The sequence below is a fragment of the Myxocyprinus asiaticus genome, chromosome 21, assembly GCF_019703515.2.
Source record: "Myxocyprinus asiaticus isolate MX2 ecotype Aquarium Trade chromosome 21, UBuf_Myxa_2, whole genome shotgun sequence".
In the NCBI taxonomy this organism is placed as follows: Eukaryota; Metazoa; Chordata; class Actinopteri; order Cypriniformes; family Catostomidae; genus Myxocyprinus; species Myxocyprinus asiaticus.
In genome coordinates, this window is record NC_059364.1 from 24236449 (window position 1) to 24260821 (window position 24373).

A 24373-nucleotide genomic window follows, 5' to 3' on the forward strand; every position below is an offset into this window, starting at 1 on the left:
AATTATCAATGATTTTGTTTGACCCCTTTGTCAGCCTGCAAGATACAAAGAAAAAAGAAGCACTGTTTTTTTTTTAATCCATCTCATGACACCATCAGGGCTGCAGCTGAAACAGACAAAACAGCTGCAGTTTTTTTTTTTTTTTTTTGGAAAAACAGTGTCATATTAACTCAATTTGAAAAGTGTATTGCATGCCTTTATCTACCTCCATTCTTTCTGAGAAAGATGGTCCTGGCCTCAGTATTTTTTAGATGTGCATGAACCCTTCAGAACAGATCTGCCATAGGTAAAGTTCCCCATGAAGTCTCAAAAGGGTCATCATGGCACAATTGATTTGTGAGCTTGCGCCATGACAGCTGGGCTCACCCCATTAGTATTCTATTCAAGGTCTTGTGAATACAATCACTTTCCAAGAGACATGCATTCAACTTCACAGATCAAGTCCATTTATCATGGTGTCCTTGTTCCAGAGTACCCCAGACCATCAAACATTTACCAGCTAGTCCAGTTCAATGGCATCGAACTGTGAGGTGTAAACAGTGTGTGAGCGGGAGAGAAAAAGAGAGAGAGAGAGAGAGAGAGAGCAGAGCTAAGATTGTGGGGTTGTGATAAAGCTGCTTTAACTTTATTGAGGTGGTACCTTTTTTGTACTCTAGTTAGTTATAACATGTTTATGATGAATTTATAACTCATTTTGGGTACATACTGCAATTGCACTATTGTGGACCTTTAAAGGTACATTTATGTTTTGTTCTTCTGGGAACAAAAATTTAACTGCACAGGACCTTATTTCTGACAATGTTTATTTACACTTTTAGGTATATAAGAATATACATAACCTATTATTATAAATATTAAACTCTTTTGCTCCTTTTAAAGATATGCTCTTTTTGTAGGTTAAAGGAATGGTTAACCCAAAAATGAAACTCTTTCATTATTTACACACCCTCATGTTGTTCCAAACCTGTTTTTGGTTGAATGACAGCTTCAGTCATCATTTACTCGAATTGTGTGGACAAAAAAGATACAATGAAAGTGAATTGTGACTGAGGTTGTCAGTCTCTATCATTCTGCTTATGTGTTCCATAGGGGAAAAAATAAAGTAATACATATTTGGAACAACATGGGGGTAAGTAAATGATGACAGAACTTTCATTTCATTTCATCACAGAACCCCTGGTAGGCTAAATAATTTAGTGCTTTTCATTGTGTTTTGTGATCATAATGATAACGACTTGTATTGGTCAGAGAATAGCTAAATAATGAACAGGATACAGGAGTAACAGGATAACATCATAAAGAGCTGATTATTGCTCTGTATCTAATGGGGCTTTTCCACTGCACGGTACAGCTCGACTCAACTCGACTCTGCTTGTTTTTGGGGGTTTTCCACTGTGGATAGTACCTGGTACCTGGAACTTTTTTTAGTAACACCTCAGTCGAGGTTCCAAGCAAGCCGAGCCGATACTAAATGTGACGTCAAAACCCTGCAGATCACTGATTGGTCAGAGAGAACCGTCACTACCAGCGTCACTGGATTTGCGACATGGGACATCAACCCACTAGTTTTAAAGTTAGCAACAGTGATAGCAGTATCATTTGTTCACGACTTTCGAATTGAAAAAATAAATGGCTGTGCACAAAACCACGCCGTGGTCAATAAACGAGGTGCAGACGTTCCTCACGTTAGCAATGAACGAAACGTCACGAAACTAAAAAGTCTTTCAGGAAGTGTCTCAGCTGTTGGCCGCACACGGCTAGCACCGGACCTACCAACAGTGTAGGAAAAAGTTAAAAAAACTTAAAAGTGACTACAGAACCATCAAGGACCACAACAGCCAGAGTGGTTCAAACAGAAGAAAGTGGAAGTGGTTCGACCAAATGGAGGCTATCTATAGCAATAGACCAGCGAGCAATGGGAGGGAGAGTGCCCTGGACTCGGCCACAGCGTTGTTGGAGTCCATGATGGAGGATGGTACTTTTTTTATGTTAACTTTATATTCTGCTTGAAAGCTTCACTTTATTTAGTTGATCAGCTACTGGAAAGCTTGCTTCTAAAACAACCAGGCTGATTTAACTGTTACACTTGTGTAAAATCACCATGCAACAACTGTTTTATGCAGCACAATGATCTAGTAGCTAACAGCTAGCGGTCGTGTTATTGTTTATGGTCAGTAATGTTTGTGTCGTGTTTAAGATGATGTCACGGCAGTAGAGGCGGCGCTACTATGATGATCAGCCTAATATCCCACCCACGTTGAGGTGGCACAAAACTGCAGTGGAAAAGCAAGCTCATAAGAGTAAAGCGAGCAGAGTTGAGTCGAGTTGAACCATAACATGCAGTGAAAAAGTGCCATAAGGTGAGTGATAAACATCCTCACATCCAGAGCACAGTGATTCAGCAGTGCAGACATGCCAAGTGATCCCAGCTCCCCTTTTGTGCCATGTTGGTGAACGCTGGAGTGATCAAAACAAAACCAAGTCCCACCTCCTCCATCCCTTTCTTTTCAGCCCTCCCCTTGTCTCTCTCTCTCTTTCTTGTCCCTCTGTCTGCTGCCTCCCAGGCTGTCTGTCTCCAATAGTGTTGTGCTGAGAACAATGGTGAACTCTTTGTACCATGAAATGCTATGGAGGCAGGGTCGTATGAAAGAGTGCTTTCAGTAAAAGCCTTTCAGAAATGATGGGAGACATTTTTCTCTGCTTAAATATAACAGTTAGGTTGAGTGTAGACATTCTGATAACAAGTGTCATGCATCATTTAGAGAGATAACTGGGTTAACATGTAGCTATAGTGTGAACTCCTGTTACTTTTAAAGTTATTTGTACTACCATCTCTATTTTGTCCAGCGGAGTTTGGTTTTAACATTGGAAGGGACATTTTAAAATAATAATTTTAATTACAGCTGTTAAGTTATTTTTGATTAGAACGAGTATATAAATGTTTGTCCAGTACCTTTGGTATACTGAATAGAAACATCCAAACAATACCCTGTAGTTTGATGATTAAAAATCAAGGTTCATATTCAGCTCTTGTTTATTTTATACAGCACCAAAATAAAGTTGTAATGTGTTTAACTACAATTTATTTCTTAAACTTTTTATATTACATTTAATACTTATATTACATTTTGTTACAACTGTGATTGCAAGAAATGTTGGTGGGGATTATTCAATAGTTTCATAACTTTGGTAGGGACATGTCCATACCCAAATCTACACCCATGATTTATAGTTACAAATAGAAGGAATGTGAGATGCCTGTTGAATGTATTTTGAAAGTCTGCTGTGATGGACAGCAGCACGATTAGCTCAACTGTGACCTTTAGGATTAATGTCCAGTGACCAAGCTCCCTCATACATATTACATCAGATTATTAAGTGACTGTGGTTGTGTGGTGGCAATAGAGAGCTGGCCACAAATCACTTTCAAATGTGGGCCAGTGAAGGCTTTCAGGCCAGGATAGCTTGCCACCCAGGCAGTCTTTGAATGGAGTTTTATATTTATTGAACTTCTGAGGGACAAATGTTTGGCTAACTTCTTATAAGAGCCAAGAGTTTGCATCTCCATGGGGGCCGTTATGTTGAGATCACATGACCAGCTGAATACTACTTACGCTCAAAAAAAAAAAAAAAAAAAAGGATTTTTGCTGCTTTTTACTTAAGCAATTTACTAATTAAAATGAACTAAAGCAACTAATTTTTTTCACATAATTTTGTCACAACCTAATTTAATTGTGTTTTATCCATTTAAATTTGTAAAATGGAAGTTTACTTAATACATTTGAGTTGGGACTAAATGAATACTTTTTGTGGTGTTAATGTAGCATTGACGAATCTGGGCAGGGGATTTCCATTTACCAGCATGCTTTGCATGGAACTCGATAGGGAGAGTAAATAAAATAAAATTAAGTGTTATTTTATATGTTTTTGTGCAAGATGAATATAAAGGGGGATACTTGTTAGTATATAATGTTTTGTTATGTTGAGATTTCTGAGAGTTTCTGTTATGTTGGAATTTTGGGGGTTACCATTATGGTGAAGAGTGGAGCTTGAGCTAATGATGAGGACAGGTAAACCTCACAAAATGTATGGCTCACTTCGATGAGCAATTGCTGTGCAAGCCATAGTTACTAAACTACACTCTGTAGTGCTTCCAATATAGCACGTTACCATTCCCTTACACTAAGTAGTACATAAAGAAATAAAATATATTTATTTGAGTTACATTGACAAGTCTAATTTTACTGGGTTTACCCAATTCAGCTAGGGTTTTCCTACACAAAGCATTTGTGTTGAGATTACAAAGTAATTTTAAGTTAAGAAAACTTGTTTCAAACATGAGGAACCACTCTTCACCATTGAATCAAGTTCAGTCAAAGCGATTTTTTGAGTGCACTTTATCTCAGAAATGCCCGTTATAGGAAACCTTTTCTCGCAGAATGAATTAATCAGAGCTAACTTCAAATTACACATTTCTACAATGGCATCTTTAACCAAAAGCTATTGCTTTTGTATGATGCTGCATCCATGCCACTAGGTGTAAGTATAAGTCTAAGGTGACTGCCATATTGGCCAGTGCAAGATAAACAAAAAATGGCTCAGTACGTTTACATACACTTTAAAAGTTTGATTTCAGTCGGACTAAAACAATATTTTGTCTTTTTAAAATGTCATATAAAAGTACCAGTCCGATTTTTGCAAAGTTCAACTAACACACCTAGATAATGTGATTGTAGCTTGGCTTTTTCCAGCATGTATACATGTTAATCAAACCACAGTTGGCATTGTGTGCATGCTCTGAAAGACAGAGGTGATGCGAGACATGTATTTAACACTTCCTCAGCTGACATCCTTATGTACACTTGGACAGACAGATGAAGACTGTAGTGCGACTATGCACAAACCCACTATAGTTTGACTGTAACTGCACATGTAAACGTATTGACTGAATGTGCCTTTAAAGCATAGAACAAAAAGATACAATGAGTACGTTTATGTTACCGAATATAGTTTTGAAAAGAAAAAAAAAAAAACACAAATCTCTTTTGTCAAAAGTTTAAGAATTCATTAGGCTTTTCAAATCAGTACTTCACTCTACTTGAGCAACTTTACATGTATCCAAGTTGCATGCATGACACTCTGGAGGCTCACTTAAGCTGATATCTGGTGAAGCATTTCTTCCTTTTCTCTATGGTAATCTGTCGAACTCTCTGAGCAGCTTTTCCTGGACGCAACACAACGAAAGTATTCAGGCTGGTTGCAATTGAGAGAGTATACTTGCTCTTAGAGTTATATCTTCAGTCAGTCTCAGTCTGCAGAGAGGATACTCTGCTACAAGATAAACAGATGCTTGGAAGCATGCTGGGTTTGAAACATAGAAACACTGACACACTGGTTGCAGCAAATGAAGGCAGATCCAGTCAAAGGCCTCACTGTTAATGTAATGCTCACGTCTCTGGTGTGTTTTCTCACTGGCTTTAAACTAACAAGCCATATGTTGTTCTGCAAAGCACTGAAAAAAAAAATGCATTCATCTGGTTGTGTCTCTGCTGTTTATTCAGTTTGTGTTTATGCAAAATGTGAGTTGATATACACTATATGGCCAAAAGTTTTTGGACACCATATGTGCTTGATGAACATTTGATTTCAAAACCTTAGGCATCAGTTTCCCCCTTTGCTGTAATAACAGCTTCCACTCTTTTGGGAAGGCTTTCCACTATACTGTACGTAGTAACATGGCTGCAGGGATTTGCTCTCATTCAGACACAAGGCTATCAGTGAGGTCAGGAACTGATGTTGGTCGATGGGGCCTGACTTATAGTTGCTGTTCCAGTTCACCCCAAAAGTGATCAGTGGGGTTCAGGTCTGGGCTTTGTGCAGGCCAGTCAATTTCTTCCACACCAGACACAGTAAACCATTTCTTTATGGACCTCACTTTGTTCACAGGGGCATTGTCATGCTGGAACAGAAAAGGGCTATCCCCAAACAGTTGCCACAAATTTGGAAGCACACAAAGCACAAGCCATTACATAAAGAAACATTAAAATTTTTCTTTACTGGATTTAATGGAGTAACCAAATTCATTAATCAGAAGGGGGTGTCCACAAATATTTGGCCATATAGTGTGTATATATTATATATATATATATATATATATATATATATATATATATATATATATATATATATATATATATATATATATATAATCAAACAACTTGCAGGGTGACCAAAAACACTTTATGTATTGTGCCATAATGTGCTGTAAAATATGAAGAATACATATGCACTGGTGCAGTGAGCACCTACACTGTAAAAATTAGAAGATGCAGGAGGGACCATCTGGGGTTCCTCAAACTGCCACACTGGCAAAACCCTTTGGATATCCTTTAGGTAGCCTTTCATAAAGGCAAATGCAGTTAGATGCACAAATGCATCTGCCTCGAATACAGACTCTTCTCATGTTTGAACAAAAGTTTTCAACACCTGTGAGAAAATTGCTAAATTCAATTCATACCATTATGTTTCTCATTCCTTCAATGAAAAGTGTCAGTGTGCCTCTATTTAAACATTACAACATAAAATAGGGCAAAACAAACAGAACAATGGCATTTCAAGTCCTACCATGACAGCACTTGTCATGCTGTTTTTGTGCTATTGCACATTCTCTGCCCTCAGGTTTAACCTGGTACCGAAGCAAGCCCTTCTAACCATTACTTTGAGCTGACAAAACCTCCCACTTTTCAAAATAACATCCTGGTGCATAGAGTGTGATGACAATTTTAGATTCCAAGGACAGTTAACTTCCCTTCTTCCTGGTTACCATTGTGCTCTTGTGATAGCAGAATCCCACAGGGTTGCATGCAACCCCCTATTTCCATACCACAAGCTTACAATAGTTTAGAAATATGTTCGTTTTACATATATAAAAGACATAAAGGTTGTGGGATATTGCCAGATGTTACATGTTCTGACATACATGTGTTTACTACTAGTGTTGGTTGAGGCTAACATGGCAAAATGTAACTATGCCAACACTGAATCTGAGGAAAATGGTTTTAAAGTTTTTTGGTTTTGGTGTGTAAATTGTAGCTACTAGTTAATTACTTTTTTTTCTGAATCTGAGCAAAGTTTAACCAAACCCATCTGTCACAGAACAGATCATAATCTAAGAGATATGATTTCGGTCATGACTCAATTTTGACCCAAAAATTTGTACTTACTGCATTTTGCTTTTGCAAAGCAGAACATTATATATAAAATCTTAGATCTTTGAATCAATTAAACAATTGCAAATATTGTAAATTACACAATGACTACAGTCTGGAAAGGTCCTTTTAAAATTACACTTAAATTAACCACCCTTACATTATAGAAAATTTGTTCATAGAAAAAAATCTTCACAAATTTTCATAGCAGTATCATAATATATACACAACTGTATAACATATATATGCATGTTAATTGAGTCAATTTTTTTACATGCTGACATAGCTTTGTGAGGTCAGATGCTTTTGTTCAGTCATGTATCTTTGACATACAGCGTCAGGAAGCATCTGAAACAAACAGGACATGTATAAAAGTAGAAAGGAGATCTGCTGTCTATACATCCTAAGGCATTATGCAATGAACACCAGAACCAATGTACAGCCATCTGGAGAAGATATGTGGTGGTGGGTTATTCTGCAAGCAGCCTCAGGGTGTTGACATGATTTTAGATTTTCTAAAAGAGCTTCAAGTGTCTCAGCAAGAATGCCTTGATGGCATTAAATGTTGGCTCTCAATTGAAAACTCTCTGACCTTTTTTTTTTTCTCTATTGATTTCAAATGAGCTAATTTATAAATGAAAGGAAAGCAGGAACTGATTATGCCTTTGAGGAGTGATGAAACAAAACAATTTTATGTAATACCCTTTGTTTCATATGCTCCAAATTATGTCTGTGGGTAATAACATCCATAAATCATTACAGAATGACATTTGGTCTATACAAGTTATTGAGAGACATTTACATTTCTTAATAGCTGTTGCTCAAGTATTCATAACACTCCTTTCAAGTGCTGAATCCCGATTTCATTTAAAAAGCATTATTCTGTGTAGTACATTGTGATGCAATTAGGTCTTTATATGACACTGGGGTTATTTCAAGGGTAACATATACTCACAGTCAGGGTTGGGAGGGTTACTTTTGAAATGTATTCCACTACAGATTACAGAATACATGCTGTAAAATGTCATTTGTAACATATTCGTTAGATTACTCAAGGTCAGTATTCTAAATACTTTGGATTTCTTCTTCAGCACTGGTAGATTTTTCAACTTGTTTTGACTATAAAAACTCTGCAAGTACAGTAAGACAAAATACACATGTTAAAAATACATTCTCTGAAAAACCTAAATATCTTATGCAGTGTTGATTCTAAAACAAGATAAATCAAATTGATCTTATTTTAAGGATTTTTAGATATTTTTTTTACAGGAAAACAATACAAGAATTATTATCAAGAATATGATTTTTCCCTAATATCAAAGGTCTTACAAGAAAAAAAGAAATTATGATCTAATGTGAATTTTCTTGATAAAAAAATATGATCGTGCCTGGTAACGTGCATGTAAAATGGCTAGAAATAGATTTTATCTTAGCGTAAAGCTGACAATTTACACAAGGTTTATTTCTATTTCTTCTGCTCCAAACTTACTTCAAACTTACTTCTCTGTCTGCTCGTATGAATGTAACACATCATAAGAAAGTGTTTCTCCACTGTTCAAATGCACTTTGGATTGCATCATTTATATGTATAAATGTTTTCCATATGAAAGGACTAAATATTAAATGAAACAAATGACAATAAAATGCAAAGTAATCTCTTCAGTAATCAAAATACTTTTTGAATGTAACTGTATTCTAATTACCAATTATTTAAATTGTAACTGTAGTGGAATACAGTTACTAATATTTTGTATTTTAAATACGTAATCCCGTTACATGTACTCCGTTACTCCCCAACCCTGCTCACAGTTATAAAACATGCCTATAAAAACAAAATATAATTAATTAGTTGTGAAAAGTACAAACAGATCAGCCCTGTATAATCTGGAACAAATTATCACCAGTTAGTGTGACTTTCCAGAACAAATGCAATTCAGTAGGACAACTAACTACCACCCCCATGTGGTAGAGCTCGTAGTTTTGCAGTCAGCCACATACCACATCTGAAAGATGTATTCTATTCATACATGCTTCCATTTGAACCTTTTTCAAGGACTACAGTATATCCCAATTTAGTACCATAAAACTCTTAAAACTAATATCCAGCCAGTGGCATGATTACTGAAGTTAGTTAGCAGGAATAGAATAGAATAGAATAGAATAGAATAGACTTTTAATAGTCCCTTTACTTTGAAGTATTTTCCTGAATGTCAACTTGTGGTGCAAAATACAAACAAATAGTGACACGATTACTTTAGTTAGTTTGCAGTAACAAAATAGAACAGAATTTAATTTCATTAGTCCCTTTACAGTGAATTTGTTTCTCAAACTCTAACTCATTGTGCAAAATACAAATATTGGCATGATTACTAAAGTTAGTTAGCAGTAACAAAATAGAATAGAATTTAATTTTCTTAGTCCCTTTACAGTGAAGTTTTTTTTTAATTTATTTTTCTTTTTTACTTGTGGTGGAAAATTCAAACAAATAGTTACATGATAACTCAAGTTAGTTTGCAGTAATAGAATCGAATAGAATAGAATAGAATAGAATAGTGACACACAATATATTAAGCATATCACAACCCCCATCAAAGTCAGTAATATACCCACTATCAACATTGTGAATACTGTTGTGTCTTTGTATTATTGATTATTGTCCAGAAGAGGGCGCTATGGGTTAATATGCTGGTACCTATAAAAGGGTGTAGAATAAGAGTTGAATGGGTAAAAGCAACCATGTTGCATACTGGGCTTGTTTGCTGTCTCCTCTTGATTTAATACATCTCTCAAATGTAACTTCTGGAATCTCTGAATCTTCATGCTTACCATGATTTAAAAATACTACAAATACATTCATTTTTGGCCCCAGTCGTCAAATATTGGAGAATACCTCGGACCTTCAATATAAAGTTGGTGATCTAACTTTTATTTTGAAAATCTCAACCGGAAGGAACCGATCCACAAACTTCCGGAAGAGATGCGCGAAACCCTCTGAGGGATCTCATTTATTTGATATCCTTGTTGATTGCATTGACAGTTAAAACAGTAATAACAGACTAGAATCACAGCGTCAACCATGTCAGAGACATACGGTAGGGTAACAGACTTCCCTTATTCCTCGCCACACTTCCTGTAAACAGCATAGCATCAATTTTAGCAGGTGTCCCGAGCTCATTAATCACAATATTTGCTTATAAGCTCTCCTCAGTGTCAGCTAGAGAGCAGCTATCTGCCATCTGTTTCAGCTGTCGACGCTCTTTCAAAGTGATTCAAGTGTTTCTTTATTTATTTTATTTCGCTTAATAAAAGTAGTTTTGACAATTGTAATTAATATATACGGAAGAAATTATTTATTTGGATTTTGCTTGTGTTTTATGATAAATCTCTTTATAGTGTCTATATTAGATTATGACAGGTTATCTATAACCTATTTTGCATAAATATGTCAGTCTGATTATTGTTATAACTCGGATTGATCAGCATGTTATGTGAGCATCACAGTAGATCTGCACAGCCCTCACCCCAATGCATTACAAATTGAAGCTTGATGATATACTAACTTTCCTACACTGTTGGGTTGCACACAGCCATAACACTTATTGTAAAGCATTTCAAAGCATTTTTGAGAAACAAAAATCATCTACCATGTCTTAATATTTGTATTTTCCCCCCTCTAGATTTCCTGTTTAAGTTTCTTGTGATTGGGAATGCAGGAACTGGAAAGTCATGTCTTCTGCATCAGTTTATAGAAAAAAGATGTATGTATGTTACCTGCTATCAAATGTATTCAGTGTCAGTGTTTTGTTGCTAATGTGTTTGCCCTGTTCTTCTAGTCAAAGATGACTCGAATCACACTATTGGGGTTGAATTTGGCTCAAAGATTATCAGTGTGGTCAACAAGTTTGTCAAGCTCCAAATCTGGGATACAGCAGGACAGGAGCGTTTCAGGTGTGTTCACATGTTTGTGTCTTTTCTATGAAAACATTTCCCTCTCAGGTTGGGTATGTTTGTAATGACCAGAGAGCGATATGGTGATGATATCCAGATTTGTTCTTATGTGTTCTTGGTCAGATTGTAGAGCATCTGGAGTGGGAGCGCTTCAACACCAGATTGCATGTAGGAGATTATAGTACTTTGCACAGAGTACTGAGACTGATTAAAAAAATAAAACAAACATTGGAAGCATTTTCTTTCATTTGCAAAGTGGAAGCAGTTTATTGTTTGTTACAGTTACATAATAACAATCAAGTCATAAATATCAAACAAATCACAAGATTGCTTGAAGCAAAACATTATGGCATTTTGTCTCTTCATCACACAGCATTGTGAAAAGCTTTTGGCACAGAAGATTCCTGCTGTGTTTTGTTTGCAGCTGCAACCCATTTTACTTTGCATAAAAGTGCGTCTTTTGATTTGTGGTTTCAACTAAACCCGTGTTGTCGTTTGCAGTAAAATATTGTCCTACATGTTCATTTCAAAATTATGAGTCCTTACAGCATATCCCAAAGGTAATATGATGTAGACATTTCAGTAATACATTTAACAGAATGGTTAAGTGGTAATCTGGCTGATGTTGAGGGATGTCTGAACTATAGTATTAACTGTTACTGTTATAATTGGCCAGACAGTCCAGCTATTGTGAGCAGATGTGATATTGATTTTTAAATGGCCAATAGCATTATCTAGAGAGCAGGGTGGTTGATTGCTGATATACATTTCAGTGATGTCCTATGAGTGAAAAACATTTTATTGATGTAATATTTACTCACTAATTCACTGATATATATTTCAAAAAAAGAAAATGTGCATTATCCATTGATGAAACTAATTGTCAGTGCCGCTAATTTTGAAATGGCCAAATATCAGCCAATTAAAGGAATATTCCGGGTTCAATACAAGTTAAGCTCAGTTGACAGCAAGTGTGGCATAATATTGTTTACCACAATAATTAATTTCGACTCGTCCCAAAAAAAGGCAAACATCTGTGTTAAAGTGAGACACTTAAAATGGAAGTCAATGGTGCCAATACGTAAACTTTAAAATACTCACTGTTTCAAAAGTTAAGCCACAATACATAAACAATATGTGTGTTAACATGATTTTAGTGTGATAAAATTGCTTTCTAACCTTTTCTGTTTAAAGTTTGCCAATAGACCTTTTTCACACTCCGGGTTTTGGAATGCAGAAGTAAACATTTGCAGGGTAAACTTCAACAGCAGTGAATGGGAGACCACAGCCAATCTTATTTTCACTTACCCATTTGCTCCAAGAACAAAAGAAAAAATCCACTATTACGTTTGAATGACTTTCCAGAAGAGGAAAAAAATAGAGAGTGGTGGATTAAGACAGTAAAATGGGAGAAAATGCCAAATTTACTGTCACTGTCTCAGCAGCTGCAATAGAAACCCCCTTGCAAAACTAACTTAAAACTAATTAAAGGGTAAAATAACACAAAGCATAATGTTAGAAATTTACACTCAATATTTAAAAAAAATTATAATATAAAAACATTTGTGAGTTTTGTGAAAAAGGTATATTTTACAACTTCATTGCCATGACGATGTAATGTCAACAAACCCTAAAAACGTCTGTAATAATGATGATTTGAACAATTTTACAGCTCAAATAATACATGAGTTTTAACAGAAGAATTAATGTAAGTGCTCTTATAAAATTATAAGTATCACATTTCTGCTTTTAAACCCTCCAAAAATTGGCTCCATTCACTTCCATTGTAAGTGCCTCACTGTAACCTCCATTTTTGCTTTTTTTAAAGAAAAGAATGAACGAGTCAAAATAATTTTTTGTGGTAATCAACATTATGCCACAAATTCTGTCGATTGAGCTTAACTTGTGTTGAACCCAGAATATAACTTTAACTGGCTTGTTCGATATATTGGTCTATCACTAGATTTGACCATCTGTTGTCACAAACTCTTGCTGATGTTCTAAAGGTTAAATGTTAGAAATTATTTTTCTCCTAAGGTCTGTTACACGCAGTTACTACAGAGGGGCAGCAGGGGCTCTTCTGGTGTATGACATCACTAGGTAAAGTTACAATTGCATATCTAGTGCCTGTGCATAAATAATATTTATGTATATTGATTTCTTTTTTCTTTCTTTTTTATTAAACATGTCTGGAAGTTTGACCAGATTTAAATTCATTTTGATTGTGGAGTGCCTCCAGAAGTTTATACTGTATTGATTTGTCACACTTTCTCTCTCTGTCTCTGTCTGGATGTTAGTCGAGAAACATACAATGCTCTGACCAACTGGCTGACTGATGCCAGGATGCTGGCCAGCCAGAACATTGTGATTATACTGTGTGGAAATAAGAAGGATCTGGATGCTGATCGTGAAGTCACCTTCCTGGAAGCCTCACGCTTCGCTCAAGAGAATGGTGCGTATGTCAAACCACCAGTTACCTACTTGTTACAATCAACCATTGTAGAAAAATGATGAAGACATGTTTATAGATCACAATTGTGTGCTTGCCTTAATAGAGCTGAGAGCATTTTGTGACTGCCACAAGAGGTCACTGGATGATAGTATTACTAACATCAGCATAAAGACTGGTCATCAGTGAACCTGTATAGACTCAGAATTGGCTCCATTAAAGGAATATTCCGTGGTCAATACAATTTAAGCTCAGTCGACAGCATTTGTGGCATAATATTGATTACCATGAAAAATTATTTTGACTCGTCCCTCCTCTTTTAAAAAAAAAAGAAAAAATCAAGGTTACAGTGAGACACTTACAATGGAAGTGAATGGGGCCAATTTTGGAGGGTTCAAAGGCAGAAACGTGAAACATAAAAGCACTTACAATAATTCTTCTGTTAAAACTCATGTATTATTTGAGCTGTAAACTTGTTTAAATCATAATTTTTACAGTCATTTTAGGGTTTGTTGACATTACATCGTCATGTAAAATTGGCTATAACTTTAAAAAGGTTAGTGAGTGATTTTATCACACTAAAATCATGTTAACACACATATCCTTCATGTCTTGTGGCTATACTTTTGAAATAGTGAGTATTTTAACATTTACGGATTGGCCCCATTCACTTTCATTGCAAGTGCTCCACTGGAACCCAGATTTTTGGCTTGTTTAAAGAAAAGGAGGGGCAAGTCCAAATTAATTTTGGTGTAATCAATATTATGCCACGAATGCTGTCGATTGAGCTTAACTTGTAAATATTCTTTTAGTTTAAACGGGCATTTTCAGAATCTATACAGTGATGAGTCATTGTTGCACTGGACTGTTAATGGGACCTTTAACAATGAAAACACAATCTTTAAACCTGAAGTGTATAATTTTTGCACCACTAGCGTCACCAAACAGAATTGCAAAAATATTGATCGTTTTTAAACAGGTTTCTCGAATGCTCCCCTCAAACAGATACAGTAGTTCCGGCCCCAGATTCACATCATTAATTGAGCTAATTTTAATGTTCGGAATGCTCATATAAACAGAGCAATGTTTTTACAGCACCGCCGATCTGCAATGTTTACACTTTTCATAGCTTACTTACTTATACTGTATTTGTCTAAGCTGGGATAGGAGAAAGTATTTCAATATTGAAAAAATCACCCACTTTGAATCCAGGGCGAGCTGAGTGTCTCCAGTCAGGCAAGCAATTGGCCCGGTTGCTAGGGTGGGTAGAGTCACATGGGGTAACCTCTTCGTGATCGCTATAATGTGTTTCTCGCTCTCAGTGGAGCACGTGGTGAGTTGTGCATGGATGCTGCGGAGAATAGCGTGAGCCTCCACACGCTATTTAAACGCGCTAGGTCTCCTAGTCACTACGCCACCACGAGGACTTAGAGCGCATTGGGAATTGGGCATTCCAAATTGAGGAGAAAAAAAAAGAAAAGAGAAAAAAAGAAAAGACAGAAAAAATCACCCACATCAGCTTTATCTTTTATAGAATATAATCAGTTCTTGAGGTAATTGTTTAAATCTCTACTTCCCAGAGCTCATGTTTTTGGAGACTAGTGCACTAACGGGGGAGAATGTGGAGGAAGCCTTTGTCCAGTGTGCTCGGAAAATCCTTAACAAAATAGAGTCAGGTACAAAACCACCAGTTCCTTTTATTCTTACTTATATGCTTCTTGCTTCTTAAAAACAATTCTCTCAAGGTACTATGCTTGTCATTTTGTTGTGTAGGAGAGCTGGACCCAGAGCGGATGGGTTCAGGAATCCAGTATGGCGATGCAGCGTTGCGGCAGCTGCGTTCTCCCAGACGGGCTCAGGCAGAGAGCGTGCAGGAGTGTGGCTGTTAGCACAGATCTCCAAACAGCTGACCAACCAGGTGAATGTTCAGAGGGATCGCTGCCTGTTTCGGCTTCCATATTTAGCCAACCAAAAAACAGGCTTGTTTTTCAGAGCTGAGGTTTTAATGTTAGAAGTTTGTCACAATTCAAACTATTTCCTGAGTGGTTTATATGCTTCCTTTACATTGTGATGTGCAATACTTCCTATTTTATGTTGTGTTTATTGTTATTACGAATTTTCATGCTGCAATATGATAGCCTTGATGGTGATATCCTAAAGAAGGTGTTCTTAATTAAATGAGATGACTGACAAGTGCACACACTCCACATTTTGAATGTATGATCATGGCGCAGTGTTCTCTTTCGTTGCTTGACCTCTGTATCACTCACAAATTGCAACATAAACTAAAAATAGCAGAGCTGCATTCACATTTAATCAGATACAGTTGTTCACTTTACTCAAGACATCATTCCCTGCATATTAGATTTATGTTGCATGTTCAGTGTAGAAAGTGGTTGCTTTCTGTTCACAAGTGTCCTTGTCTTTTATTCAATTATTTAATCATATTTTAAACTTTCAGTCTTTAGTTTAGGCTTCAGTTTTTTCTCTGTTATTACAGCTAGAATAGAGAGTTGAGAAAAGGTTACTAGTCTTTTGAGACACTTAAATATCAACAATGAAAGATACATATCTAAAATGATAGTGGACTATAAAAAACAAGTACTCCAAGAGCTTACGTTGTACATTCTTTCTTTTTGCTCAATTCAGTGTATTTGTATAGCGCTTTTAACAACACATATTTTTCTAAAGTAACTTTACAAAAAAAACAACTTTACAGTATAAAATTATAAAATACTTCATAAAAAAAAAAAAAAAACGTGTTAAAATTCCTAGTAATTATTAAGTGTTGTTTCCTTTTCATTCATCAGATTCACTCTTAGGGGCCATTCACACCCAATGCATTTTTATCCGCCTGCACCATTTTTAAAATGTTTTTATGTTTTGACAGACATCTTAGACTGTTGCACCATGCAGTAGTGCCATGTTTTTAAAAACGCGTCTTGAGACACCTGTGTTCTGTGTCTTGTGCTGCGTCTAGCTTTTTTTAGCCCAAGATCGTGTTTGGTCTGAATGGCCCCTTACGGCTCGATCCATCTCATAAAACAGTGCCTTTCCTTTCACTGTTGTCTGTAAAAGGAGGTTGGTAGGAGCTTCACAGGATCTGTACTGTATTTGGCATGCCTCAGTGGGGAGGAGCTGTCTTCAAGACGAGGTGCTATTTTTGTCATTGACGCCCCCCAAAAGCTTCTCAAGTTAACTTCTGCATGCCTTACGACTGAAGATGACACAGCACCAGTTATTCACACACACACACATGGTTCACCTTCTTGAACCCACCCCCTCCGGAGGATACCCAAGTGTTCCAACCCCCTTCACCCTCTGCTAAGACTGATCAGTCAAATGCCACACACCCACATGAGAAACAGGGTAATGGATATATTTAACTTCAGATACTCCTCGTCCCTCCCAGAGTATTAGCATGTCAGGTTTCTGAGGTTCCTTATTTGGTTTCTCTGGAATGCAAGCTAGAAATAGAGATTCAAGGTGTCTGTGGAAGATCTGAACTAATTAGGGAGCTACTTCTTGAAGAAGGGGTCTGCTGAAGCTTCTCATTTAATCCATGACCAAAGACATCTATATTATTACCTGATCTTGAGCCTGCTTACTTTTAAGTCGATGTTGTTCCTCAGGCTTATTGCACGATTCATTCGCTAGATCCTTCAGCGCTTAAATCAAATCTAAAGCAGTGCTCCACAAATAGTTTTGCTTCAGGACCCAGATTTTACTTTAGACATTAAGTGGCTTTATGCTAAATTAAGGAAAATCCTTAATTTACTTTTGTTTTTAACAGTATTTCTCACCTAAATTGGCCTGGAATCGCTGATTAGTTAAAACTATTGAGATACCCAAAGTTTGTTCATTTCATTACCTATTTACCAGACTTCAGCTTGTTTGACTTCATGCCTCCAAACACATGTTCTCCATGGCTCAAAGAACCCTTTATCTGTGTCTTTGCCCAAGGCAGGTTTTGTGAACACAAGGAGGACATTATTGGGGAGTGTGACTTAAGGCTCATCATGGTGGAGCGACTGTTTCCCTCACCTTACTTTTACTTCTGTTCAGACATGGCAGGGGTCTCCCTGCACTCCAGAAGGCTCCGGAAAAAGTTTACTGTCCCCTTGGGCCCAGGCAAAGACATCTGCAGTACCCAAAACCCAGAGGGTAGTTAAAAAACTTGGCCCTTGCCCCTGAGAATACTGCACTGAGCCCATCCCCTCTTACATATGTAGATCTTATGTAGAGAAAAAATTATATTATCACCGTGGAGCATGATTTCATGGTTGCAGTACTACAACATTATCATAAATTACTATATACATCACATATATAGCTTGGGCATACTGCATTACTGCTCTTTAGCACATACCTGTAAATCTTATCAATGAAAATGATCATGTGCATTGTAACGCCAACACATCATTTGGTTTTATTTAGGGTTATTTTATGTTTTCTCCTCTGTTGTTTTTTTCATGTTAATATGCTTTGCAGGAAAACATACTTCAACATAGGTTTTTTTTAAAAGTGGCTATTGACACACTTCCCTTCATATCTCACTGTAATAAAGTGTCAGTATGATCAGCTTTAAAGTCACAGTTACATGCTATGTACTTATTGTGAAGCATTTTTAGTGCTGCTGTCCAATTCTTAGGTGTTTGTTGGAATGACACCAATGTGTTTAAAGTAATTAATTGTTTTCAGAACTATATTGTATTGTCTTTTTTTTTTTTTTTTTTTTGAGAAAATGTATTTTAATTTACTTCCTTTGAAATCCTCCATTGTCCCTTATCTACTCTTACAAGTTTTAAATTGACATTTCAATCAACAGTGCATCAAAAGGTCTGTCTATGCTAGTATGCCTTTATATCAAGCATTTTTGTTTGTATGAATTTGACATGGGACAGATTGCCAATAGTTATGTTTAAAGGAATAGTTCACCCAAAAATGAAAATGATCTCATCATTTCCTCACCCTCATGTATCCCAAATGTAAATGACTGACTTTATTTTGCAGAATGCAAATAAAGATTTTTAGAAGAACATCTCAGCTCTGTAGGTCCATACAATGCAAGTGAATGGTGGCCAGAACTTTGAAGCTCCAAAAAAGCATATAAAGGCCTCATAAAAGTAATCCATACAACTCCAGTGGTTAAATCCATATCTTCAGAAGTGATATGATAGGTGTGGGTGAGAAGCAGATCAATATTTAAGTCCTGGAAGACATTGATTTAACGACTGGATTTGTATGGATTACTTTCACTAAGACTGTCTGTGTGTTTTGGAGCTTTAAAGTGCTGACCACCATTCACTTGTGTTGTATGGACCTACAGAGCTGAGATATTCTTCTAAAAATCTTTGTGTTCAGCAGAAGAAAATAAGTCATACACATATGGGATGGCATGAGGGTGGGTAAATGATGAGATCATTTTCATTTTTGAGTGAACTATCCCTTTAACACTATATTGAATTGCAGTTGATCCTAAGTTCATTTTTGATCCAACAATCTCCACATTGACCACCGCACAAAATAAATGTGTGTATTCAGCTAATTCTGTGTAGTAGTAGTGATCACGGGAATTGTTTACTTGGAATCAAAATGATAAGTAACACAATTTTATCAAAGGCTTCTCTATTACAAAAGTTTTTTGTAATGAACATTCAAAAAGTTTAATTTATTGAGCAAAAAACACAAACCTGGCTCCTGAATTTAAAATCAGTGTTTATCTGTAAATATGCTTGACAGTTTGTGAACCATAATCAAACTTCCAAGACTGTTTGAGAGTGTTTTTGTCTTAATGAAAATGAAACATTGTTTTTTAAATCTGTACCATGCAGGCTAATTAGGGAGGCACTACAAATTTTTGTCTCGTCTGTTGAAACAGAAGTTTCACCTCTGGCTTTGACACATGGTTAAGGTTTGCCAATTTCCACAATTTTTTCCCAGTAATGAATGGAAATATCCTTGGCAGGCTTGGAGAATCTTGATGTCCAGGAACAGGATGCTGTAATGAGTTGATACCTCAGAATCTGCCTTTTGTTGATATGCATTAGTGTGCATAACTGCTTTATTAATGGTAAACCCTTTTAAAAATGTAGTGAACTATGTACAATCTTTCATTGAATACAAACATAAGTACTTTCCATTCATAATTTAGCTCTGAAAATGTTTTATACTTTAATTATTTGTTAAGCCATTTCACAACTATTAAACAAACCAATAATAATATCTCCTTTTAAACAGTACAACCTGTTAAAAAATGTTAGGACAGAAAACTATGACACCTTTAGAAACTACCAAATTGCCTCTTTATAAGAGTTTCCCATCACAATAGTCCCATTAGTGTAGTGGAACTGTAACACCAGTCTACTATAAATGTTACACATTCAAACATATATCAAATTTCATAGGCAGACTTCACAGCACTTAATCCTTTTCTAAACACCATTCAAACCAGCTTCCATGTATTATAAATAAGACGCTGGAATGAATATTTGTCATCTCAATGCATTAGTGGCTCGTGAACATTATGGCTTCATTACTCTTACAGTAAAAACAACACTATCAACATAATACGTACAGAACAATATGTCAAAGTTGAATAGAAGTGGAAAACAAAACCTGTACATTTGTTCATACAACACATGCATTCTTCCATTAAAAATACTGAACCAAATACAATAATTCCTGACATCAAGTTGAAATTAATTCAATACCCTTGTATAGATAAATGTCATTTTTACATCTTTACTCCTGATTGAATTACCTGAGTGCCACTAAATACCAAATCACCACACTGAATTAAAGTTAAACATGATGATGAACTTCATATCCTTAAACATGATTTTGCTGTGTCTGTTACATGCTTCAGATACCCTGTGAAATGCACCTGAGCTTACACATACAACAAACCAAATCTAATATATCTCACATCAAAGGAAGCAAATATTAGTATTACTGGGCAGCTCCTTTAAATAACTGTGTCTTAATTTACACTTCCCAAGTTCTGGAAAGTACAAAACAGATTTTCTTACACTGACCCTAAATATTGATCAATAAAACACAAACAATTTAGTTAATACATAAATCAAATTACAACATATGCCTGTAATGGTCTGACAATTACCGAGCACTTAATTGTTCATAAATTACTTTAACTGTATGGTAAGATTGTAAAGAGAAATAAAACTCATGGCCTGTACATCTATGTGACTTGTTTATACAAAATCATGCAACAAGGCATGCGATTGTTTGACAGTTTGCCTGCAGCATCAGTGGATTGTGATATCATGTTTGATATGTAGCGGTAAATGTAACGTCCATTGTTGTAAATACACTATAAAACCCCTGCGTTAAAATTGGAGTTTAATTCATTGTGACCCATTTTGGAAGAGGGCAAGTGAGCTGGATAGATTTATGTCCTTCGGCAGTCATCATGTGGAATGTTTCGGGTTTTTAAGCCTGAGTGATTTAGATAGTCACAGACATTTTTTTCCCCAAAGGATTTCTGAAACCATTTTTACCGAGACCTAGCAGAGAAACAGCGCATGTACTCTGTCATCCATGGGTTGTACTCGAGGACAATCTTGCTTCTGTTCATTTCTAAGTCAGCAGATCTGGCTCTTTGTTTATCAACTCTCTTAATCTGCTTTTCCAACTCCCGTCTGGTTTTTGCTCGCAAAGCCGATTCATGGATCTAGACAGAAGAAAGGTTGTATGAATCAGAATGTACTTAAAGGGTTAGTTTACTCAGAAATGCATTTACTCACCCTCATGTGGTTCCAAACCTGAATGACTTTCTCTTCTCCTTAGAAAACAAAAGGTGAACTTTAAATAATTTCCTGTGACTGCCTTTTTTTTCATATAGTGAGAGAGAATGGGGTTGGGTCTGTCAATAAACCTATAGTAAGTACATGTTATTAATTAATAATACTCAGTACTTACGTGTGTAGTTACACTGTAACAAGTACACTAAACTAATGTGTAACCTCATTTTTTTTTCGGAGAGAGTATAAATGGGTCGATTTACATAAAAACATATACTGTAGCTGCCTTTATATTTTAGGAAGGGGGTCCCTCGCAAGGGAAACATCATATTTAGGGGTCCTTGGCATAAAGTTTGAAAACCCCTCATAAAGACAACAAATATGTCATATTTACGCCATTTGACACCAATTATGACAAACAATGTTGCGTCTCATGTCTCTATTTATTTTGTAACTTGACAGATCAAGTCTTCTTTCACTTTCATTGTATTAGTAAATATATAATGGCCAGGATATTACTTAAATAATTTACTTTTTGTGTTCCACCAAAGCAATGAAGTCATATGGCTTTGGAACGACATAAGGGTGAGTAAATGATGACACTGTTTTCATTTTTGTGTGACGTGTTCCTTTAAAGTCACAACAATCAGCTGCTTGGCAAAGCCAAAGGTGTCTTTTAAACTTAGAAAAACAATATGTATAAACCAAACCATAAAATGTTTTAGTATAGCAGCAATTTTTGCAGTAGTTTTCTGACTGGTCAAGAGCATCTTATCATTTATACACTGTATGCTCCGTGAAAGGATACTCACCTCTGAGGTTGATGTGGCTGGACCAACATTATGAGTTTTCTTGGAGGCCATATCTGTCTGCCTCTCACCTGAACCATATAGGGCAAAAGGGTGACGATTTTCTTTGTCAGTGTCTTTGATGTTATGAGGCTTGATCTTTGATCTTGTGTACTTATGTGAGGAGCGTTGTTTGTTCTTTGGTTTGTTTGGTGTATGAGTATCAGTTTCTAGGTCTGGGTTGAGAGCAGGAGAGCATCCTCTGCTTTTCTCTTCCTTCTCGCCTTTAGGACTCTGCTCAGTATCTCGGGTAACTAGCTCTGTTGATGAAAGACAAAGTTTGCATGGATTTTTATTTTTATTTTTTTACAATTATTTTAATAAGGTACCATATATAATTGTTCATTTATATGCTTAGCCAGTTTTTGACAACTTTGACATAACAGCTGCTGCAAATTGTATTATTTGTTCAAATATAAAACTTAACCTCTATTTATGTATTACACATTATTGTTGCACATCTTTAGTGCATATGATTTCTTAAAGGGATAGTTCACCCAAAAATAAAAATTGTCATCATTTACTCATGTTGCCCAAACCCGTTTGGCTTTCTCTCATCTGTGGAACTGTTCCGTGGAGAATGTTAGACTCAGTAATCTTTTTTCATACAATGTGAGTGAATGGTGACTGAGTCAGCCTAACTTTTCCTTTGTGTTCCACAGAGGAAAGAAGGTCATACAGGTTTGGAACAACATGAGGGTGAGTAAATGATGATATAATTTTCATTTTTAGAAGTACTATCACTTTAAGTAAACATAATTAACAGCACTTTAGGTACACATTAGTGCAGTATAAGTGACTCAGACACATTATTTAAGATGATTTAAGTCTTCATGTCACTTCGGATTGGGACACTTGTGAACATATAGCTTAGATTTGAACTTACTGGTTTCCAAAGCTTCTCTGTCTTGTGTTTCTCCTTGTGGTTCTGGTTCAGTTGCTTGCTTTGGTGTCTCATCATTGGGCTGCAGAGGTTCGACTTTATTCCGACAAAGAGGAGTAGATTTACCACTGGACGCTGTGTCACTTCCCCATTCTCCCCAAAACCAGGGGTTGTGCGCTTGCTCCAGCAGTCGTCTTGACAATCTGTACTTCAGCAAATCCTCATAACATTTTGCGTACGTTTCCCATTTTGGGTCCTTAAATTTCTTCATATATTCGGACCTTATTCGTTTAGTCACCATATTTCACTGTCGGTCGGCTGCACGGGAATACAGACATGTGTTACACTGTAGCAGTTCTAAATCAGTTTAACCACCTCTCGCGCCAGACATTTGAATAAAATCTCTATGGCAACAGAATTCTAGGGCACAAGAGTAAACCAATCGCTGGACAGCTGTGAACAGCTCTTCATAGACACGCCCCCTTCCTGTACACGCCTACGCTCTCTGAACCTCTTAGCATATTAGCGTTTATTGGGTGACGATTCATTTGTCTGCTGATTTCAATAATAAACAAACATTTTACTATCAACAACAGGTGAATAAGCAGATTACATTTTACAGTAAAGTATCATACATAGCATATTTTATGTCTTGCCATTAATAATTAAGGGCCGTTCACACCGGACGCGTCCTTACTTAAAAAAAGCTAGATGCAGCGCAACGAATAGAACAGAACGCAGGTGTCTCGAGACAACTTTTAACTTGACACGGCGTCTAAAAAACGCGGCGCGCCTGCTGCAAATGCATAAATGGTTATTTCTTTGTTGATTAGAACGTCGCCTGCTAGTATTTTATAAGCAAGTGTTCATGTGTCAACAGTCATTGGATCTGATTCCAATCTTACTGCATTCTGAAATTATGATTCACACCTTGCCGACACTGACCTGAGCCGTGTTTTGATATGGTCAGGGAGATATTTACTTAGCGCTACTGAGTTTCTGGTTAGGCAAGGACGCAAAGGTGAACAGATGGCGGAGACGTCAACCTTGCTTTGGTAGTAAAGCAGAATACTTCGCTTTAGCTCCGCCCTGTGGTAAAGGCGTTGGAAATCACTCGAATAACAGGTGTTGTCTACGGTTAAACTTTTATCGTTTTTGAAAATTGTACAAAAAAGAAAAGAAAAACTAGGTAAGACAAAATACAATAAGATATTTGGTACAGACACTTAAAAGTCTGGACACACACACACACACACACACACACACACACACAC

General features: G+C 36.4%; 3 protein-coding genes across 7 annotated transcripts in view; 1 reads left to right on the forward strand and 2 right to left on the reverse strand.

Moving 5' to 3' along the window:
- Positions 1 to 24373, reverse strand: part of LOC127411817 (SERTA domain-containing protein 2-like) — a 346503-nt gene that overhangs the window by 199284 nt on the left and 122846 nt on the right. The gene's annotated exons all lie outside the window — the stretch shown is intronic.
- LOC127411828 (ras-related protein Rab-4A) lies at positions 10019 to 18342 on the forward strand. 4 transcript variants are annotated; one of them, XR_007892350.1, is made up of 9 exons: positions 10019 to 10300; positions 10886 to 10966; positions 11042 to 11156; positions 13194 to 13256; positions 13454 to 13608; positions 15186 to 15281; positions 15379 to 15523; positions 16684 to 16974; positions 17573 to 18342. XR_007892350.1 is itself a non-coding variant. In XM_051647644.1 (8 exons), the coding sequence occupies exons 1-7, from the start codon at positions 10285 to 10287 to the stop codon at positions 15492 to 15494; spliced, it is 642 nt and encodes a 213-aa protein (XP_051503604.1). In that variant the 5' UTR covers positions 10019 to 10284; the 3' UTR covers positions 15495 to 15523; positions 16684 to 18342. The 4 variants fall into 4 exon arrangements, 3 of the variants coding, with proteins under 3 accessions (XP_051503604.1, XP_051503605.1, XP_051503603.1); XM_051647644.1 differs by having other exon boundaries at positions 16684 to 18342; XM_051647645.1 differs by lacking the exon at positions 16684 to 16974.
- Positions 18045 to 23478, reverse strand: LOC127411825 (centriole, cilia and spindle-associated protein-like). Of its 2 annotated transcripts, XM_051647640.1 has the most exons (4): positions 23103 to 23478; positions 22181 to 22476; positions 21372 to 21409; positions 21186 to 21298 (listed from the first exon to the last, which is right to left on the reverse strand). In XM_051647640.1, exons 1-3 carry the CDS (start codon positions 23398 to 23400, stop codon positions 21374 to 21376), a joined length of 630 nt encoding a protein of 209 aa, XP_051503600.1. In that variant the 5' UTR covers positions 23401 to 23478; the 3' UTR covers positions 21186 to 21298; positions 21372 to 21373. The 2 variants fall into 2 exon arrangements, with proteins under 2 accessions (XP_051503599.1, XP_051503600.1); XM_051647639.1 differs by lacking the exon at positions 21372 to 21409 and having other exon boundaries at positions 18045 to 21298.

Bases quoted from the DNA above. Each gene is read 5' to 3' on its own strand.
- LOC127411828 (XM_051647644.1), top strand. The intron at 10,967-11,041 runs GTATGTATGTTA...CTGTTCTTCTAG, and splicing joins TCAGTTTATAGAAAAAAGAT to TCAAAGATGACTCGAATCAC. The intron at 15,282-15,378 runs GTACAAAACCAC...TTTGTTGTGTAG, and splicing joins CCTTAACAAAATAGAGTCAG to GAGAGCTGGACCCAGAGCGG.
- LOC127411825 (XM_051647639.1), bottom strand. From the start codon at position 23,400: ATGGTGACTAAACGAATAAGGTCCGAATATATGAAGAAATTTAAGGAC. The intron at 22,477-23,102 runs GTAAGTTCAAAT...TTTCATCAACAG, and splicing joins CAGAGAAGCTTTGGAAACCA to AGCTAGTTACCCGAGATACT. The intron at 21,299-22,180 runs GTGAGTATCCTT...TCTTCTGTCTAG, and splicing joins CAGCCACATCAACCTCAGAG to ATCCATGAATCGGCTTTGCG.